General features: G+C 52.9%; 1 protein-coding gene across 1 annotated transcript; it reads left to right on the forward strand.

The window, feature by feature from the left end:
- Positions 1-13,895: 13,895 nt before the first annotated feature.
- CCDC182 (coiled-coil domain containing 182) lies at positions 13,896-14,357 on the forward strand (the record flags this gene model as incomplete). The annotated part of the gene is made up of 1 exon (XM_084863345.1): positions 13,896-14,357. One exon carries the CDS (start codon positions 13,896-13,898, stop codon positions 14,355-14,357), a length of 462 nt encoding a protein of 153 aa, XP_084719471.1.
- Positions 14,358-19,757: the final 5,400 nt, after the last annotated feature.

The raw sequence follows: 19,757 nt of genomic DNA on the forward strand, positions 1-19,757 counted from the left end.
CTCCGTGGATAGAGCACAGGCCCGCAGATGGAGGGTCCTGGTTCAATTCTGGTCAAGGGCACGTACCTTGGTTGCAGGCTCGATCCCCAGTAGAGGGTGTACAGGAGGCAGCGGATCAATGTTTCTGACTTTCTATTCCTCTCCCTTCCTCTCTGTAAAATCAATTAAAAAAAAAATATATATATATATTTTTTTTTTTCAAAGAAAAAAAAGAAAAGAAACACTTTGCCATTCCTGTACTTCAGTTTTTTTCCAAGATTAGATAATCAAACTAGCATGGTTTCTAACGTGCTTCCGGCCTCACCCTATAATGTTGTGTCTCAATACCAGGCACCATTGGGGATGAGATAAAATATGATTATATATTCTAACAGCAAGAACAATTTGTGGAGCCCTTGCCACATGGCAGGCTCTGTTCTAGGCCATTTTTGATCTTCACAGCAACCTCCTGAGGTAAACATTGTTATCATTCTCATTTTAAAAATTCGGAAACTGAGGCCCAGAGAGGTTGAGTAACTTGCCTGAGGTCACACAGCTAGTAAGTGGCAAAACCAAGATTTGAACTGGGCAGTTTGGCTCCCAAGCCCCGTTTATTTTTTTGCTGTGGGTAAGTGGATAATATACTCCCACAGCCCTCACAGCCCTCTGGGCTCCTGTCCCAGGCCTCTATTGCACCCACACAGATAATCACTCAGAGCTAGTTTGTCAGGTAGAAAAATTAAGTGAATACAGTATCAAAGTTCAGCAAAGGTGACCAGCCTCCTGGGCCCTCACAATTATATATATATGTGTGTGTGTGTGTGTGTGTGTGTGTGTGTGTGTATATATATATATATATATATATATATATATATATATATAATTGATTTTTTACAGAGAGGAAAGGAAAGGGATAGAAAGCCAGAAACATTGATGAGAGAGAAACATCAATCAGCCACCTCCTGCACACCCCCTACTGGGGATGTGTCTGAAACCAAGGTACATGCCCTTGACCGGAATTGAACCTGGGACCTTTCAGTCCGCAGGCCGACGCTCTATCCACTGAGCCAAACCGGTTTCGGCTGGGCCTCGCAATTCTTATTTGCACCGAGGCTGGTAGGTCAGACCAGTTTTGCAAATCTCAGGCGTGGGGGTCAAAATCACACAGTGCTTCCCTTTTTATTTGGAAAAATTGCCAACACTTGAAATAGGAAGTATTCACCTAAAAACCCAAGTCCCCAGGGTCTCATGAAAAGCCGGGAGATCTGATGAGTTTGAGCTCCTCTTCCTACAGGGCATGCGCAGTAGGGGGCGGGGCCTCCTGGACGGACCCTCAGCCCCCTTCCCTAGTTCCTATTTCTTCTTGGCCCCTCGAGGAACGTGGGTTTGTGGTCCCTGGACTCTGCATCACTGAGACCCCATCCCATCTAACGTGGTCCAGGTGGCCCAGCCGGCGTGGCTCAGTGGCTGAGCGTCGACCTATGAACCAGGAGGTCACCGTTTGATTCCCAGTCAGGGCACACGGCCAGGCTGCAGGCTTAATCCTCAGTGGGGAGCGTGAAGGAGGCAGCCAATCAGTGATTCTCTCTCATCCCTGATGTTTCTGTCTCTCCCTTTTCCTTCCTCTCTGAAATCAATAAAAATATATTTAAAAGTAAATAAATAACGTGATCCAAGTGTTCCATGTGCTCAGCTGGTCTCTGCATTCCCACAGGGCCGGAAAGGCCCCTTCCCTCTGACCCCTGCAGCAGCCATGTGGGGGAGGAGGGGAGGGGGAGGGGACTCAATAGTTGTGTGACAGAGTCTGTCACAAAAGTGGGAGAAGTGGGGAGTTGTATGCTCCATGCTGCTGTGCCCTGGTTGCTGTTTTGTAGACGTCTCTGGCGAATCAAAATTAATTCTTAAATTAAATACATTGGGGTGGTGCTGATTAATAAAATTATACAGGCTTGGTTGTTTTTGTTTTGCGTCGCTGCTGTTGCTACCGGGAGGCAGAAAGTTAGGGGAAGACATACATTTTCGTTCTTTTTCAGCACCAGGTCTCAACTTGACCTGCCCCCGGGAGGCGGGGGCGGGGGGGGGGGGGGGGGCGGCCATCTGGGTCCTGGCTGAGCCGGGCGTGAATCACCAAATCCCTTTGGGACCCATCTCTGCCTGGTTCTTTTTTTCAGAGACCTTGCTTTTCACAGACTAATTGTTGTCCAACACAACTTATTTTCTAATCCTTTCAGGTTCCATTTAAAACCTCCTGCTTTATTTTACCTTTGTTGATAAAGTCGCTGACAGTATTTTTTTTTTGGATTTGCCAGTGATTGTCCAGTTTGACAAATTGGATTCTTAAAGCTGATTCTTTGAAGGAAAGGATGCAGTGTGACGAGACGAGAAACAGCTCATCCTTGAATCGGGAGGGTAAATAAAAAAAAAATAAAAGCAACCCCATTCTGCGGCTTCCCCGCGACTCAAAGGGTGTCTGAGTTGTCACTGATAATCTAATCTCTCTATGATAGGCGAGGAACAGGACAATGGCGACCCGGCCCGGCTGCGGGTGTGATAGGCCTCTGATTAATAGGACTGTCCAATGAGCCTCCAGCCCCCAGAAGATGATTAATGACATTTGATGTGAACTCTGACCTCCCCGGCGAGAACCGAGGGAGAAAAGGGAGCTGTTCAGACAGGAAGGTGCATCCTGAAAAGCTGATTGATTCCTGAAGGCTTTGTTCCTCAGAGGCGTGTGTGTGTGTGTGTGTGTGTGTGTGTGTGTGTGTGTGTGGCAGGGGAGGAGGAAGGGGGGCCCCAGGGAGGTCCAGCCACCCTCTCTGCTGGTCCTCGGCTCTCACACATGTCCTGACCTAGCAGGGTTTCACAGCAAGCACCTCTCCCATGGACCAGCCTTTTTTTTTTTTTTTTTTAATTTTAATTTTAATTTTATTTATTTTTACAGAGAGAAAGGGAGAGGAATAGAGAGTTAGAAATATTGATGAGAGAGAAACATGGATTAGCTGCCTCCTGCACAACCCCTATTGGGGATATGTTCACAACCAAGGTACATGCCCTTGACCGGAATTGAACCTGGGACCTTTCAGTCAGCAGACTGATGCTCTATCCATTGAGCCAAACCGGTTTTAGCTGGACCAGCCTTTTAATTGCCCCAAAAACACTGCGTCTCAGAAGCAATTCCCTCTGGGGCCTTAGCCAACCTCTGCAGACCTGGGTCATCCCCAACCCATGAGGTCATGTTGATCCCTCCCTAACCCAGGTGCCCTGGATCAAACCAAGGAGGCGTTAAAAGCCAGGCTCCTATGCATCCTTTCACTCCATCCCCTGGATGGGCACAGGGTGGCTTGGAGTTACCAGGCTTATGGCAAAAACTTGCTTCTGTGGCTGCAGGGAGATGCCAGGAGGAAAGGGGGTGCCGAGTGAGATGGGCAGCGATGGACTGTCAGTCCACACTCAGGATGCGGGAGAAGGCAGCCTGCTGGGCCCCAATGGCTTGGCTGCAAGCACACCCCAAACTTGGCAGGGGTCGGGTCTTCTTTGCTTACTTAGCTCTCCAGGCTCATTTCCCAGGTGTCTCCCTGTCAGAGGATGGTCTTCAGACAGTGTTAGAGGTTTCTAATAATCTAATTATATCTTACCCCAGCTATCATGTCCGTAGAGCAACCCCATGCCATTGTCCTACCGAGGACCATTGGGTGTCTAGGCCTTGGCTGTCAGAATGACTTAATGATTACAGACGAGAAAAATGTTAATCACGAGATCAATCAAGGGAGTGTGTGGGCTGCTGACCTCCCGAGAGAGGGAAGTGCATCTGCCTGTGGTGTGAGCAGGCCCTGTGAGGGATGAGCCCAACATGAGACCCAGGGGAGCGGGGCCCACAGACACAGGGACCCTGAGAGGAGAGGCAAGGCCGGACTTGGCCACAGCCCTCACTTCCTGACAGTGCACTTCAAAACCCCCCATGCCTCCCACCTGCTGGATTTGGTTTCTGGTCCCTCAGCCATCCCGGGGAGGGGAGGGTGGGCAGCTATTGGCCAATGTGTAGTCTAAGCCAGTGGTCGACAAACTCATTAGTTAACAGAGCCAAATATCAACAGGACAACGATTGAAGTTTCTTTTGAGAGCCACATTTTTTAAACTTAAACTTCTTCTGATGCCACTTCTTCAAAACAGACTCACCCAGGCCGTGGTATTTTGTGGAAGAGCCACACTCAAGGGGCCAAAGAGCCGCATGTGGCTCGCGATTTGCCGACCACTGGTCTAAGCAATGCCACCAGCTTAGACCACACATTGGAAGCGGTGCAAGTGTTTAGCCATTTTATGGCATGTTGGCCTCTCTGATAGATCTGAGGGGAAGATGGACAAAAGGAAGCCACTGTGAAGGACTCACACCCAATCCAACCGGGACAAAGATGAGCCTTGGGCTCATGCCTGGGCTGGAGGCTCTTTAGTTTTGTTTTTTTTTTAAGAACTATTTCTCTAGGGTCAGAAGAAATCTTTATATATACTGTATATATATTTGATATTTTTTCAGAGAAGAAGAGAGAGGGATAGTTAGAAACATAGATGAGAGAGAAACATCGATCAGCTGCCTCCTGCAACCAAGCTACATGCCCCTGACTGGAATCAAACCTGGGACCTTTCAGTCCGCAGGCCAGTGCTCTATCCATTGAGCCAAACCGGTTTCGGCGGAGGCTCTCTAGTTTTAAAGGGATAGTGCACACAAAGCCCCTGGGCCAGGCCCTGCAAGCACCACATTCCTGGCAGGAATTATTATTATTATTAATTTTTAGTGAGTTATCCTTAGTAATGGGATGCTGCTGCATGGCCGTTGGACAGTGTGCTCAGTTGTGAAGAATAACAACATCCAGGAGCCTATATGGCATGCTGGAAACGTATTCGGAAGAGGATGTGTAATTGGGCATTTATAATTTCCCTCTTAACCGAGAATGGATCCCCTCGCAACTTGAGGCCCATTGTTCGGTTGCTGCCCGTGGGACTCTCACCGGGGCTTGGAGTAACTCATTACGGCGAGAAGCAGGGCGCTCCCCGGAATGTAAAGGGCCGGCTGCAGCGCCTCCCTGACAGGAGGGGGAGATGGGCTGCCCGGGCCTCCCCTCCGCCTCCCTTCCCGGGCCATGTGATGTGCGATGCGTGGGAGGAATGGGAATTCTCTGTGGGATCACAGGGGCAGGGCGTTGACATCACTGTCCCTCCTTACCTGCCAAGTTCACGCCTGCCCACGAGAACTCCCTCCCGCCCTGGCCATGATGTGGCTATTTAATAACAGGCCGGTAAATCTGACCAAAGCATTCAACTAACGCAAGTTTACCTGGGGGAAGGGACTAGGGTAAGGTGACCAGACGTCCAGCTTTTGGCGGGACAATCCCGATTTTTAACAATTTGTCCCGCGACGTTTTAAAAAAGTCCCGATTTTTTTGCAAAAAATCGGGACTTTTTGAAACGATGCGGGACACGGGACAAATTGTTAAAAACTGGGACTGTCTCGCCAAAAGCTGGACGTCTGGTCACCTTAGACTAGGGAGGAGGGGGGAAAATGGCAGAAGGCACAGAGACAAATGGCTTCACTGTTCAGGTGAGCAAAGGAAGCAGGTTTGACGTGGGTGAGGTTTCAAAGCCTCACCCAGGAGTTCCTGAGGTCTGGTGTCGGTCAGGGAGCCTCAGGTATGGATTAGCTCAATGATTGTTACACTGGGGTGATAGTCAGTCACCGGACAGGCTTGTTAAAACACAAACTGCTGGGTCACACCCCCCGCCCCCCCCACCCCCCCCACCCCGGGTGACTGATTCAGAAGTTTCCAGTCCATACTGCTTGCTGCCAGGCCAAAACACACTGAGAACCATGGTACTGGCTAGGTTGATGGAAGCATCAGAATGACTTAGGGATTTTGCTTAAAATACCAAATTCTAGGGCCTTTGTTACAGTCGCCATGCGTTAGGCTGCAATTAACAGAATACCAGGTGAAAGTTGTTTACGAAAGAGAGGCATTTACATCACGTTTCAATCGGACGGGAGGTAGATCGTTTGAGATTGGGTGTAGCGAGGGGCTCCATGATGTTACACAAAATGGAGGCTCTTTTGATCTCATTGTGCATCCTTAGCACAGCTGAGTTTTTATCTTAGGTTCGCTGCCTCACGATTGCAGAACTGCTGCCGCCGTTCCAACTGTCATGTTCTCACACTACACTTAAGACATAAAAGAGGCAGACTCTCTCTCATTCCCTCTCTCGCCTCCCCCTCGCTCCCTCTCACCCTGTTTGTCTCATTGTCTTATGTCATATGTAAAACCTTTCCATACGCTTCCCTTTGCAACGCATTGCTGTGACGTGGGCTACAGGCCCACCTTACATAAAACAACAGCAACAGGGAATGGAATTACGGACCGCACCCAGGTTCCCCACCTGGGGCCGGGGGAGGGCTCTCTCTCCGGGAGCATGCTACTGCCTGGCCTGTGACCCACGGAGGAAGGAATGCTACGGGCAGGGACTAACAGCACCTGCCCGGCGAGGTGACCTGTGCGGGACTTCAGAGACTGCCCTCATTGTGAAACGGAAAGTGGCACATCCCGGAACCCTCTTGGTTCAGGGCAAACCGAGAGGGTCAGTCCCCTAACTCCAGTCCCCCAAGACCCTCTGAGTTAGAATCTCTTGAGGGTAAAATCCAGACCTTAGAAATGATCTTTAACGCGCTCCCGAGATGATGGCAATGTGTGCCCGAGTTGGAGGATCACCGGGCTTCAGATTCCATGAAGCCAAACGGGGGACTCAAGGTGGACACCATCGCGGCTAACCTCAGAACAGGAAATCCCAGGCGAAGGGCGTGGTGAGACTCCAGAGCTGAAGCCCAGAGCGGCCTGGGGCCTCCTAATTCCACCCCCCGCCTGCTCCTTGTCCCCCCCCAGGAGAAGGGACCATCTAACTTACCAGGAGAGGCCCCCTCTCTGGGTGGTCTTGAGCCCTGCAGCCACCGCGGTCAGGCCCCTGAGCGCAGAGCCGTGCTGTAGGACTGGCTAGCCGCTGGGCAGTCACCATTGTAGGACAGACATCCCATCTCAGGTGCCTTCTATCCTGAGCATCAAGCACCAGGCTGGCTCATCTCAATCATTCGCTAAATGTGTGTTGGATACATGAATGAACGAATGAATGAAGACGGAATGAACAGGGAGGCTGCACTCTTGCATTAAAAAATGACCTCTGTCATCTAGACCCCAAACCTACCCTGTAGCAGTCAAATGCCCAGAGCCTAGAAATTACCCGCCTCTTCAGGAGGGAGGGGGAGGAGGGCAGGGGGGAGGGAGAGGGGGAGACCCTGGGTGGGGGTGGGAGAGGGTCGCGCTCCTCCGGAGGGCACTGGGTGACTGCGCCCTGTCGCCCTGGCCCAGGCTTCCCGGCTTCCGTGGGAAGCTGTGTGTGTCCCCACGGCGGTGCTGGGTAACTTTCCGATGGTTTGAGCTCATTACTCATCATTAGGAGTCCTGGTGTCTGGAGTTTTCCAGGTGATCAAAGCTTCTCTGTCTGGAGCCGCCAGGCAGGCCCTGGTGTCTGTCACCAGTAATTCCCCACTCCACCCCCCACCCAGCGCCTTGCCAGGCAGACAGTTAAGTAACCCAGGAAGGAGGGGATTTGGTCTTTAAGCTCACGTAATGCAGCTCGACACCCCGACATGCAGGCGTGGCTCTGGCTCTGTGCCTGGTTAGAGGGGTGTGGGCCCCAGGGAGCAGCAGCCTGGCTTGGCGGGGTGATCTTAGAGCCGGTGGGTGCCCTCTGAGCCTGCTGCCCTCAGGAGGGCTGAGGGTAGGAGAGAGAGTCAGCCACCCGAACAACACAGGCCCCCTCACCCTCCTGCAGCTCTGTCTGCTGTCCCCAGACCCTGGCCTCCAGATACCACCCTGCCCCCTGCTTCCCCGGACCAGAAGCTCCCACTGGGCTCTTACAGGGGCCTGGCGTCTGACTGGCTCAGGGTTCAATTCTCCTCCCCAAGCCCCTCAACACTCCCCACATCTGTGTCATTGCAAAGAAAATGTGTCACAGGTCGAAACCGGTTTGGCTCAGTGGATAGAGCATCAGCCTGTGGACTGAAAGGTCCCGGGTTCGATTCCGGTCAAGGGAATGTACCTTGGTTGTGGGTATATCCCCAGTAGGGGGTGTGCAAGAGGCAGCTGATCGATGATTCTCTCTCATCGATGTTTCTAACTCTCTATCCCTCTCTCTTCCTCTCTGTAGAAAATCAATAAAATATATTTAAAAAAAGGAAAAAAAGAAAATGTGTCACAGGCTTGAACCCCAGAGTTCTGATGTTTCAGCAAAAATCACAAATTCCTTCAATGAGGGGGGTGGGGATGGGGGTGGGGGTGGGGAGGAAGGATGCTTAAAACAAGGGCCTTGTCTAATTTTAAGAAAAGGGTGGGATTACACATTTTGGCCTATAATTTTTCCTGATTTGACCAGCCCAGCCGGTGTGTCTTAGTGGTTGAGTGTCACGTGATTTTGGGCTCAATCCCCTGAGGGGGCGTGCAGGGAGGCAGCGGATGGATGACTCCCATCATGGATGTTTCCATTTCTCTCCCCCCTCCCTTCCTGTCTGAGATCAATTAAAAAAAATTTTTTTTTTTTTAAAGAAACAGTTGCCTAGCCCTGCTCTCAACAGGGCGGCCACACTTCCTGTCCACAGAGAAGGCCGTCAAAGGTAGAGTGACCGTGGGCAGCTCATTGGTCTCGGCCACGGAAATGGCTTCGCTGAAGAGTTAATATAGATGTCCAGGCGCCGGCTTCCTGATGGGTCATTTAAGGGAATTAGTGTTGCGAGAGGGATAGAATATTCCAACTGGGGCCATGCCAGGCCCTCCTGGCCTGGTCTCCGGGCCCCCGTGCTGGCCTGCGGACCGGGAGAGCCTCTCTTTCCTGCGGGCGGCTGTTCTGCCCCCGCTGAGGCCCCTGCCCTGTGGAGGGGGCACCACCCCTGCCCCGCCTGCTCGGAGGCCCCGCCTGGCACAGGCCTAGGCCTCCGGGGCTGGAGAAGGGCCAGCCCCCCGGCGGGGCTGCCTGTACTGCCGTGTCCAAGGCCCGCTCCTGTGTCTTCAGACCCGCTCCCCCCCACATGGTTTACATATTTTAATTACAGCGCCGCCCCGGCTGGCACGGCCTCTGATGGATGGCGCTCGGCCGAGGGGCGGGGTGGCAGTGCTGTGAAACATGGCATCCGACCACGCGCCCCTGCTCTCCAGAAAGCTCTGGCCCCCACCCTGGAGGCGGGCCCACGAGGGTGCCAGGAGGGGAGGCCAGACCGCAGGCGGGAGCCGGGGGGCGGGGGGCAGGCGCGGGGAGGGGGGCTCTGGGGTGGGAGAAGGTAGGAGGCCGCCACGGCTGATTCCCACAAGCCGGCCGGCCGGCGGGCTGTGGGCTGAGTCCTATTCTTGCAGACATGCAGCCCCACGGACACTCCTTATCGGTGTCAAATTATGATAAATGGCGACGGGGAGAAGTTGCTGGGTGGCAGCTGCCGCGCCGCGGCGGGAAGCAGGTATTTTTAGCGTCGTGCCTGGGCCCGGCTCGGGTTAATTAATCATGCTCACAGCACTGCGTTGGGTTCTTGGTCCCGGTCCCCACCTGCACCCCAGCCTCGTCCCCATTCCCCAGCCTCGTCCCCATTCCCCAGCCTGGAGAGCCAGCGGCAGCGGTGGGCGTCTCGCACAGCTGGAGCCGCCCTTGAAGGGCACTGGGCGTTCACGGGGGATGCCATCCCAGTCTCCCAGGGCTCGGGCCCTGCACCTCCCCCTCCTCTCGTCCTCCTTCTGGGCCTGTTCCTGCCTCGGGGCCTCTCCACTGGCTGTCCCCAGGTGTCTTCTTTGTTCCTGACTCTCCCCAAGGCCCCCCCCCCCCCCCTCACAAAGCCTCCCCTGAGGGCCCCTCTCGCCTAGGCTCTCCATCTCTTTGTCCTGTTCACTCCCCTCAGAGCACTTAGACCAGCCCAAGCCACCGTCTGTGCTCATTGCTTTACTTTTTTTTTTTTTGGTCTGTCTCCTTCTGCTGAAATGCCAGCGGCTTGAGGACAGGGGTCCCCTCTCTGGTTTGCTCTCTTACATACGTTGCCCAGCTCAGCGTGCACAGGGCAGGTGCTCAGTCAATGGCCTTGACCACGCGGCTGGATGGATGGGTGAGTGCAGGCTGGAGGGAGGCCCTCTGTGCGCCCGGATTTTAAGATGCCGTGTGTCCAGATTGCTCCTGTTGGGAGGGGCACACCGGGGAGACACAGGCTGTGAAGCATCCTACCCCAGGCCAGCAGCCACCTGGGGAGGCCCAGGCCCAGGGGATTCTGGGAAGACAATATGCTGGGTAGGACCGACGACTACCTTCTCTGCTTTGGAAGTAGCCAACCCCACACTCTCTGATGTTGCTGAGAGATTGCTCTGAACTTGTAGGGTTCTTTTCATATATATATTTTTCTTGGCCGCGGAGGCAGAGGGGCTGGTTTTAAGGGATTCCTGGAAGACGCTGTTTGAAAGTGGACATGAGTAGCTCCGTTTTGGAGGGTGAGCTTGGCTCTTTCATGCGTTTCTCCTCCAATACAGCTGTACGTTGTGGAAGCCACAGTTGGTCGTCTCTCCTCCCCTTTCTTGCTTGGGAACAGAACCCCGATTTGGTGCTTGCAGGGGAGGCCCGGTCCAGCCCCAGGAGGGCCCGTGATCAGTCAGAGCCAACTCTGAGAGCTCCGCCCCGCCCCCAGCCGGCACTTGGGTTAGAAACAGGACGTGAATGTGATTCTAAACGGGATGTGAGGAGCTTTAAAGGGCCCCCTCACTTTTAAAGAGGCACGTGAAGGAGTGCACACATGTCCCTTTTCTTCACATGCAGAGGCAGAGGCATGGGCAGGGGCACATGACAGGGCCCGGGAGGGGTGCTGATCCATGTGGGCGGGAGTGTCCCCAACCCGAGACCTCCTAACACATGCCCACGCCTGAGACCCTTCCCATGGAATCAGGAGGGATCCGATTCTCAGGGGTGGGATCTGGACCTCTGTGGGGTTGGTAGCCCCTCTTGCCCCCCCATTATCCTGAGACACAGGGAGCCTGTGAACTGTGGGAATAGACCAAGGACAGAGAAAACCTCCTGACGGACGTCCGAATCCATTTCTCTTGACACCCTGAAGAGGACAAACAGACGTGTTGTCTTTCCTGGGTTACATGGAAGGGAATTTGTGAGGAAGGCACAGGCCTGGACTGCGAAGCTTCTAGGAGGTGGACATGCAGAGCACGTGCCCGGTGGCGAGTTGCCCCTGCTGAGGCCCCAGAAGGTTCGGGAGCTGCCCAGCCTGGCTCCTCCGTTGACAGAGGCTCAGGGGGAATGCGGTCCCCCCCCCCCCCCCCCCAGGGCTCTGAGGAGAAATGAACTGAAACCTCATGAAAAAGCACCAGCGAAATTGAGGAACTGCTATTCCTTTTTAACTTTTGCTACTTTTCTTTCATAGCTCTGGTTCTGATTTCCAGCGTTCTCTGTGGGAGAGAGACAAAGAGGCTGAGAGTAAAAGTCGAGAGGGGAGAGAGAGAGAGAGAGAGAGAGAGAGAGAGAGAGAGAGAGAGAGAGAGAGAGGGAGAGAAATCACAAGATAGAGACTCATTTTTTCTTTTGCTGATTCAAAAACCTACTATGGGCTGGCCCCGCCCCCCCCATTACACCACAAGACTGCAGGCTGTTTACATCACCTTCCCAGTTCCCCTCTGGATCTCAGGTCTGGGAATCAAGAGGGTGCTGTTCCCACACAGACCAGTAGGTGTCATCGTGTCAGAAGGAAAGCCAGGGGAGCTCCTGGATTTGAGAGCTCCCTATGAATACAACCTCTATGTCATCCAGTTTTCTAAGTGCCCTACGGGCAGGGCACCAGGCAGGACACTGGGGGTACGTGGGATGAGAGATGCACAGTCCCTGTCCTCATGTAATCTCTTGGGCGGCCTGGAAGGATGGGTCCTAGGTCACAGAAAGAGGGAGAAGGCGGTCAGTGCCTGGGGAGAGGTTTAAAGGAAGGCCCGTGTGGACCTTAGAACATCAGAGACCTCAGAGAAGTTGCCCCCCACTTTCCCACGTACAGCAGAGACAACAGGCTCGGACAGGGAGGTGGCTCGCCTGGGGTCACACGGCAATCCCAGACATCAGATCTTCTGACTCCTAGAACAGTGCTCTTCCCACCAAACATTCTGTTTCAATATTTGAGTTTGTTATTCCCATCTCGAGATTCAAAAGCACACCTTAGTTTAGCCATGAACTTCCCTGCAAAGTGCCCTCTCTGGTGCCCACTGCAGGTACTCTAGGACCTAGAGTCTAGGTGGGCCAATCTGCATCTCGGGGAAGGCAGCTGTCCTCGCCATGGGCCCTGTGGTTGCAGAGTTGGATCCTACAGGTTTGTAAGGGCCAACTGAGCGTATCTCTTCCCATAGACATCCTGTAGGTAGCCTGAAATCAGCCATGGTGGCGATATTTAAACCATGGAAACTGGCAACAGCTATAAATCAGAGCTCTCATTTTTTCCCCTCCCAGGGAGCTGCACACCACTGAATTATTGTTCAGACTGTCTAAATAAGGAAACTGAGACTCAGGGAGGTAAGAGACACAGCTGTAGGTAGTGGAGCTGCCCCCCAACCCAGGTGGTCTGATACGAGCGTGCTCAGAGGTGGTGGCATCCGAAGAACTCAGAGCCACTTGGATGGGGAGGGGTCTACATTGATCCCAGGTTTGTCACGTGGATGCTGGCATGGGTGCTGCCCCAGGGTGGTGCCATGATCCAGATGACAACCAGTTTGAAAGAAATGATAACCAGTTCAGCTTTGGATCACATTTGAGGCACACTGGAGAGATGTTTAGATTCAGAGACCAGAGGAGAAATCTGGGCAAGAGATTGAGATGAGCAAGATAGAGGTTTGTTCTTGACTAAGGTGACCAGACTTTAACAATTTGTCCCAAGTCGCGGGACAAATTGTTAAAAATCGGGACTGTCCCACCAAAAGCGGGACGTCTGGTCACCTTATTCTTGACTAAACCAAATGTAGGTCAACTAGAAACGTTTCCTTTCTTAGAGTAATCAGATAGGGCGTGTGCGATTCACCTCTCTACGTGTCTTTCCTGGCAGTTGGGCAGTGGAGACCATCCCGCTTGCCACCCTTGCGCCCTGGTCCCGGTGCAGAGTGAGCACTCAGCGAGCACCTGCAGAATAAATGAATGACCCGTTTTTACCCCGCACATCCCAAGTCAGCACTGCTGTGGACCATACATCAAAACCTCAGTGCATTCCTCGCCGCTTCTAACATTATCTAGAATTCTGACATCATTTTAAGAGTATGGATTGGAATCAGAAATTACTTTTTTTTTTTTATAGCATTTTAGAGCTAGAAGTGGATTAGGTATTATCTATTATGATGTGCTTGTTTCACTGATGAGGTACTGAAGCCCAGAGACCATTCCGAGACCCTCCAGGCCCCTCCCAGGGTGAAAGACCACCCAGCCTTGGCAGCCGGTGAGTCTGGCCTGGCCTGCTTTGCTTTGGCTGGTTGACTTCCCTGCCCTGGGCCGCCGTCTGTCTCTGAGGTTAAGGGAGAGATTAAACTCTGGTTCTGGAAGGGTGATGAGCTCATCAGAACCCACCTCTCAGGAGGGACAACTCAATACCTTGGGTGGATGAGCACACAAAGCTCTGGATAACCAACCAATGGGACGATCGTATGCAAATGAATGGATTGTGGCTTTGCCTTCTGATTGGCTGAAGGGGCCCTGATGTCACAATATGCGGGCTTCTCCATTTCAAATGATTGTGTGTCTTGTCTCTAGCGTCCCCCATCCCTACCCACCGCCCCAAAACTCCACTGACCTGGCAGGTCTCTTAGCTCCCTCTCCTTGCCCCAAACGGGAAGACTATGGAACCCCTCTACCAGGCGGGGTCCATTCTCATGAAGGTGAATACCTTACAAGGAAAGAAGATGGTGGAGAGCGGCCTCCAGTCTGGGGACTTTTCCCTCCCTCCATCGTGGCCCTCGGGCCTCCCGCCGCCAGGGGACTTGGAGGTCCTGCAGCAGAAGGTGGCCGCGGTGCAGCGGGAGCTGGAGGACTTTAAGGATGAGGCCCTGAAGGCCATCCACTACCTGGAAGACGCCTTCCGCGAGATGCATGGGGCCCTGGCGCAGCAGGAGGAGCAGGCGGCCCGCGTGAAGCAGCGGCTGCGGGAGGAGGAGGACCGGGGCGTCGTGCGGAACAAGGTCCTCACCTTCCTGCTGCCCCGGGAGAAGCAGCTGCGGGAGCACTGCCAGCGGCTGGAGGGCATGCTGCTGGGCAGGAGCCGGGAGGCACTGGGCCTCCCCAAGAAGGTCCAGACCAACTGAGGCCTCCCCACGCAGGAGCTGCGCTTCTAGCGAGGAGCGAGTAGAAGGTTTTTTAAATGGAAGGACAGACCCCACGGCCTTATCCATTGGCTCTCCTTCCCCCATTTTTGTTGCTTTCCTCCTCCTACCTAAATAATACCTTGCCGAGAGGCCAAAAGACCCCAGTATGTTCTTTCGGTGGAGCTCCATTGATCCAGCATCGTCAGAGAAGGAAGTGTCCTTTAGACACCTCCAGTTCCCACCTTCTAACTGTTTTCCCGTTTGCAATGGTAATATTGCTCCAATGTATGGCATGTTTGTTTTTAATCTTCTTAAACTGATTGTGTTGAACAGCTTCGCCTTTCTTTGAATGACTCAAGGCTCTCGTGACTCGTTACTGAATGCCTGGGCTCCTGAGAGGGGCCCATCGCTCGCCCAGGCGCCACATGGCCTCCGATGGCTTTGTTTTTGTGGCTCCTATCCTCGCCCAGCTGGCGTTTCTCCTGCTTTCGCTGTTAGGCTGTCGCATCCTGGCTGCCTCTGCCCGCCTCTACCTCCCCTTTAGTTAGTCTCCCGCCTGGCAGATCAGACGCCCAGAGCTTTTTAGGACTCCAGACGAGCTCAGCCCACGGATGGTGTGACACCTATAGGGCGGCGCTCTAAAGAGTGAAACTGGTGTTCGCCTTTGACCTGTGGAGCAGGAATCGTTTGTGTACATTTCCCAGGCAACGAACACACACCATCCACTTCCACAGGCACCTTTGTTCCCTGCTGGGAAAAGCTGACCCGGGGAGGAGGGGAGGGGTCCGTCCTTTACCCGGGGTCTCCACGTTAGCAAGTGGCAGAGCCGAGGTCAAGTCCAGGTCACCTGAGCCCCCTTGCCATTGGGCTGCCCCTTTGGAAACAGCCACCTCAGGCGTTCACAGAGGGTTGCGACTGTCACATGGGTGACTTGGGGGTCAGGGTTCCTAGGCTGTCACTGTGCCTTTGTTTCCAATGAGCCTTTCCGTTTCACCGAGTCACATCTCCTCTCTTTGGTCCCCCAAACACTGCCAGACACAGGAATCTCCCAGGAACAACGGAAGTGAGCCGTGTGGGCTCGCTAAGACCACATGTCTGAGCAGGATGCAGTCCCCAGGCACAGGCGCTGGCAGTGATGGAGCTGCCTCTGTAAGCCAGACAGTGTGACCTCTCTACTGAGGGACAGCTCGAGAGAGAGAGAGAGAGAGAGGATGGGGTGGGCTGTACAAGAACTGATCTTTCTTCCAAATGCCCCCATCAGAAAGTCACTCCCTTCCCTGGGACAGGAGTGATGGGAAGGAGAACCCATGATGCTGCCCGAGTGGAGGCCCCTCCGTAATGAAAGGAATGGGACAGGAGGGTCCACCCCCAACAATGAGGAGAAAGGGTTAGACTGAAGCCATGTCCTTCTCTAGGGTAGTACTAGCAGCAAAGGATGGATGCTGGCGGGAGGCAGATTTCAGCCCTACGTAAGAAACAAAAATAGCGTTGGGTGCGTCTTATGTGTCTGCGCAGTAAAAGGTTGACTCAGCAAGTGTGGGATGTTCAAATCTTGCACATTTCAAAGAAAAGCCTGGCTCCGGACCAACGCCTGGGAGATAGCCTCCAAGCCCTTGCAATGAGCTGCCTGATAAGAGTTTGTCTGAGTTTCCCAGGGGCCTTGGGCCAAGCCAGATAGTTTCTGCTAACAATGTGATTTATGGTGGGGAACCCAGGCCAGGAGGTATCAGTCTGACTTTTGGAGGAGCGGAGATTGAGGAACAAAGGTCAGCCATGGAGGTGCTCTTTGCCCAGTTATAAGCCACCAATAAAACCCTGGACACCAAGACCCAGGCAGGCTTCCCTGGTTGTCAGGGCAACGTGTTGCAACATACTGTTGCTGGAAAATGGATCAATCGTCCCCACAACTCCCCTGGATGAGGACAACCGGCAGCTTGTGCCTGGTCTCCCCCAGACCCTGGCCTGTGCTGCTTTTACCTTTTGCTGATCTTAACCTGTATTCTTCAGCTGTACTAAAATATTCACTAAGAATATAACAGCTCTTCTTAGACTGTGAGAAGCGTAAGATGACCCAAAGGGTGGTCCTGGGAACCTGTGATGCAGTGTCAGGTGTATCTGACCTTCCATCCTTACTCTCCTCACAATAACCTGTGAGCTAGGCACTACTGCCCCATGACAGGTGAAGGAACTGAGGCCTGGGAAGGTTAACTACCTTGCCTTACACAGCAAGACTCCAGAGCTCCCTCCCTCGAGCACCACCCGCACCAAAGGAAGGGACATGGCGTGATGGGCTGGCCCTCTTTGCTTCAAGGTCCCATGGGGTGACCCCAAGGCCCTCCAGATCCAAGGAGGTGAGTCATCCTGTAGTGATCATGAGGAGGAAGCGCTGGAGGAAGAGGCAGGAAGGAAGCTTGTGAACTTCCTGTCTTGGGGAGCTCAGGTGTACTTCTGTCCAGGTTGGGTTAGACAGGTGTCCTACCTAAGGCAGGTGTCTCCTCGTGGGTTTCTCTGTTAGGGCTTCAGGTGTTCTTCTTCTCCTCTATCACGGGCTTTTAGCTGCAAGCCACAGGATGCGCCGGCTTCTTTGAGGAGTGTTCATAATGGGACATCTGAAGTAAAGGGTTGGTTCAGTAGTTCAACAATGACATGGCCCTGAGTTGGCATCTCTCTGATCTTCTTTCCTTCCCCCCTCACCACTCCCCTGCAATGGTCACATGATGCTGCTGCAGGAGTTCCAAAATTGTGCCCTTGCTCAGGCGACTTCCAAAGCAGAAAAGGAGTGGCAGACCTAAACCCTTTTCCAGAATCTCTTTGCCCCCCTCACCCCAGTAGATTTTCTTTGACATCTTGGCCAGACCTGGCTGGCTTGCTCACCCTAACCCAATCATGAGCAAAGAGGAAAGCAATTGCCATAACTCACTAGGGCTGGGCACCTCAGTTACTTATGATCTGAACAAAACCAAGGTTCCAACAGTGAGGTTGGCTGTTGGGAGGTAACCAGCCGCAGCTACCACAACCCAAGTCTTAGCTTTTCTACTTTTAAAAAAAATATTTTATTGATTTTTTACAGAGAGGAAGAGAGAGGGATAGAGAGTTAGAAACATCGATGAGAGAGAATCATCTATCAGCTGCCTCTTGTACAGCCCCCCACTGGGGATGTGCCCGCAACCAAGGTACATGCCCTTGACCGGAATCGAACCTGAGACCTTTCAGTCCACAGGCCGACGCTCTATCCACTGAGCCAAACGGTTTCAGCTTAGCTTTTCTACTTAATTGACACCAGGGGCCAGGTAGAAGGAGCTCTGGGGAACAGCATGACTGGACAATGTGAGAAGCTCGTATTTCACTCAGGGAAGCATGGATTCAGGTCTGGGGGTTGGGGAGGTGGGCCGGACGGAGGTGTGGAGCTATGTTAGTGCTGTGGGTGCAAATCCATTGCCCTCCTCTTCTACCCTCCCCTGTCCCCCACCCTTGAAGTCAGAGGCTTAAGGTGACCCAAAGGCTGCCGGGAGAATGTGCAGCCCCTCAGACTTTAGCATAGGCAGCCACTTTTAGAGATGTAATTCACATGTCACCATCAAGTAAGAGATTAGTCCTGATTTAACGAACTGTCTCTATTTGAAAGTGCAAGTCCCTCCCATATGCCAGGGGCCTTCTTAGTCCTGGGCAAACTGGGATGGTGGGTGACCTTGCATTAGACATAAACCACCTTCAGATGATCCAGGTGAGCTGTGGTGGGGTGGGTCACGGGGGTCAGGGCAGGAGACACAGACAGTGGATAGTAGTGGCCCTCTCTGCTAGGTTGGCGCATCTTTTATTTTTAACCAGAGGCAGCTGGCCTGCCCGTTCTGTGGCAGGAGTGGCTTATTCTATTTTTTTTTTTAAAGTAGGGGTTTTATTTATTTTAATCCTCATCTGAGGATATTTTTTCCATTGATTTTTAGATAGAGTGACTGGAGGGGGAGAGACAGAGACAAACACATTGATTGGTAGAGGTATGTGCCCTTGACCAGAATTGAACCTGAGACCCTTCAGTCCACAGGCCGATGTTCTATCCACTGAACAAAACCAGCTGGGGCAGGAGTGGATTATTCTTTACTTTATTTCTCCTCCCCACCCTCAGGTTCTTGCCAATACTTCCAATATTGGCCAGGAGATTTGAGAGCTAGGTCTTTCTGGGCAACTTCTGAGTCCCGTGTGTGGTCAGTTGGGATTTCTGATTAGGCCACATCACACAGCTGAGACCCTTGTCCCGGAGCACAGAGGACTCCATGGTCAATGAAAGAGCCCAAGAAGGCACAGCTTTTTGTAGTTTCTGGGAGATGGGGTTTCCATTCCAACTCTTCTCTCCCCAACTGTGAACAATAAAGTTGAGCAGCCCAGCTGCTCACTGCCTTTGAAATTCTAAAACAAACAGAAGGCAAAATAACAGATGGGGTTTTGTCCGCTGCCCATCGCCACAGTTCTCACAGGCTTTCTGCAAGCCGCCATGCTCTGCTCGCTCCTCGGAGCACCCCCAACAGTCAGGGGGATGCTGAGATGGAAGACAACTGGCTTCATCTTAGAATAACTCTCCTCAGGCCCCCAAGTCCTGTTCTGCTGTGAGCTGGGACACTTGGGTGAGCAGCAAGGTAGCCAAACACAAGGTACCTGTTGTGGGAACAGGGAACCTCAGCTGCAGCAATGCAGCCTTACCTTTCTCCCCACCTGACACCCAGGCCAGGAAGAGAGCTCAGGGCCGGCGTGGCTGGGCGGAGCTGGCCGTGCGTGCGTGCGTGCGTGCGTGCGTGCGTGCGTGCGTGCGTGCGTGCGTGCGTGCGTGCGTGCGTGCGTGCGTGCGTGAAGCTAGGCTTGGGTCTGGAAACTGGCTTCTTTCTACGCAGCACTTTGCCTCCTGATCTGATCCAATCCATTTGCTAGTTCCTGGAGTGCTGAGACCTGCAAGGCATTTGCCTGACATTCACCAGGTGTCGATCTTGCCTTTTTTTTTTTTTTTTTTTCCTTCTTCTGTGAAAACAGTTTGGCAGTGTCTCAATGTGTTGAACATAAACTTACCATATGACTCAGTGATTCTACTCTCAGGTGTATACCCAAGAGAACGGAAAGCATACATCCACGCAAAACATGAATGTTCACAGCATTATTCAGGATGGCTCCAATGTGGAGCAACCCAAGTGTCCATCAACTGATAAAGGATGAATAAAATGTGGTATATCCATACTACGGGATGTTATTTGGCAACAAAAAAAGAAATGAGCCCGGCTGACGTGGCTTAGAAATTAAGCGTCAACCCAGGAACCAAGAAGTCACCGGTTCAATTCTGTCTTTCTCTCTCGTTACTGGAGTCATACTAAGTACACACTGGGGGTTCATTTAGGAGACAGCCAGCATGTGAGCCAA

The sequence above is a fragment of the Pipistrellus hanaki genome (genome assembly GCF_964339955.1).
Source record: "Pipistrellus hanaki genome assembly, chromosome: 16".
NCBI lineage: Eukaryota > Metazoa > Chordata > Mammalia > Chiroptera > Vespertilionidae > Pipistrellus > Pipistrellus hanaki.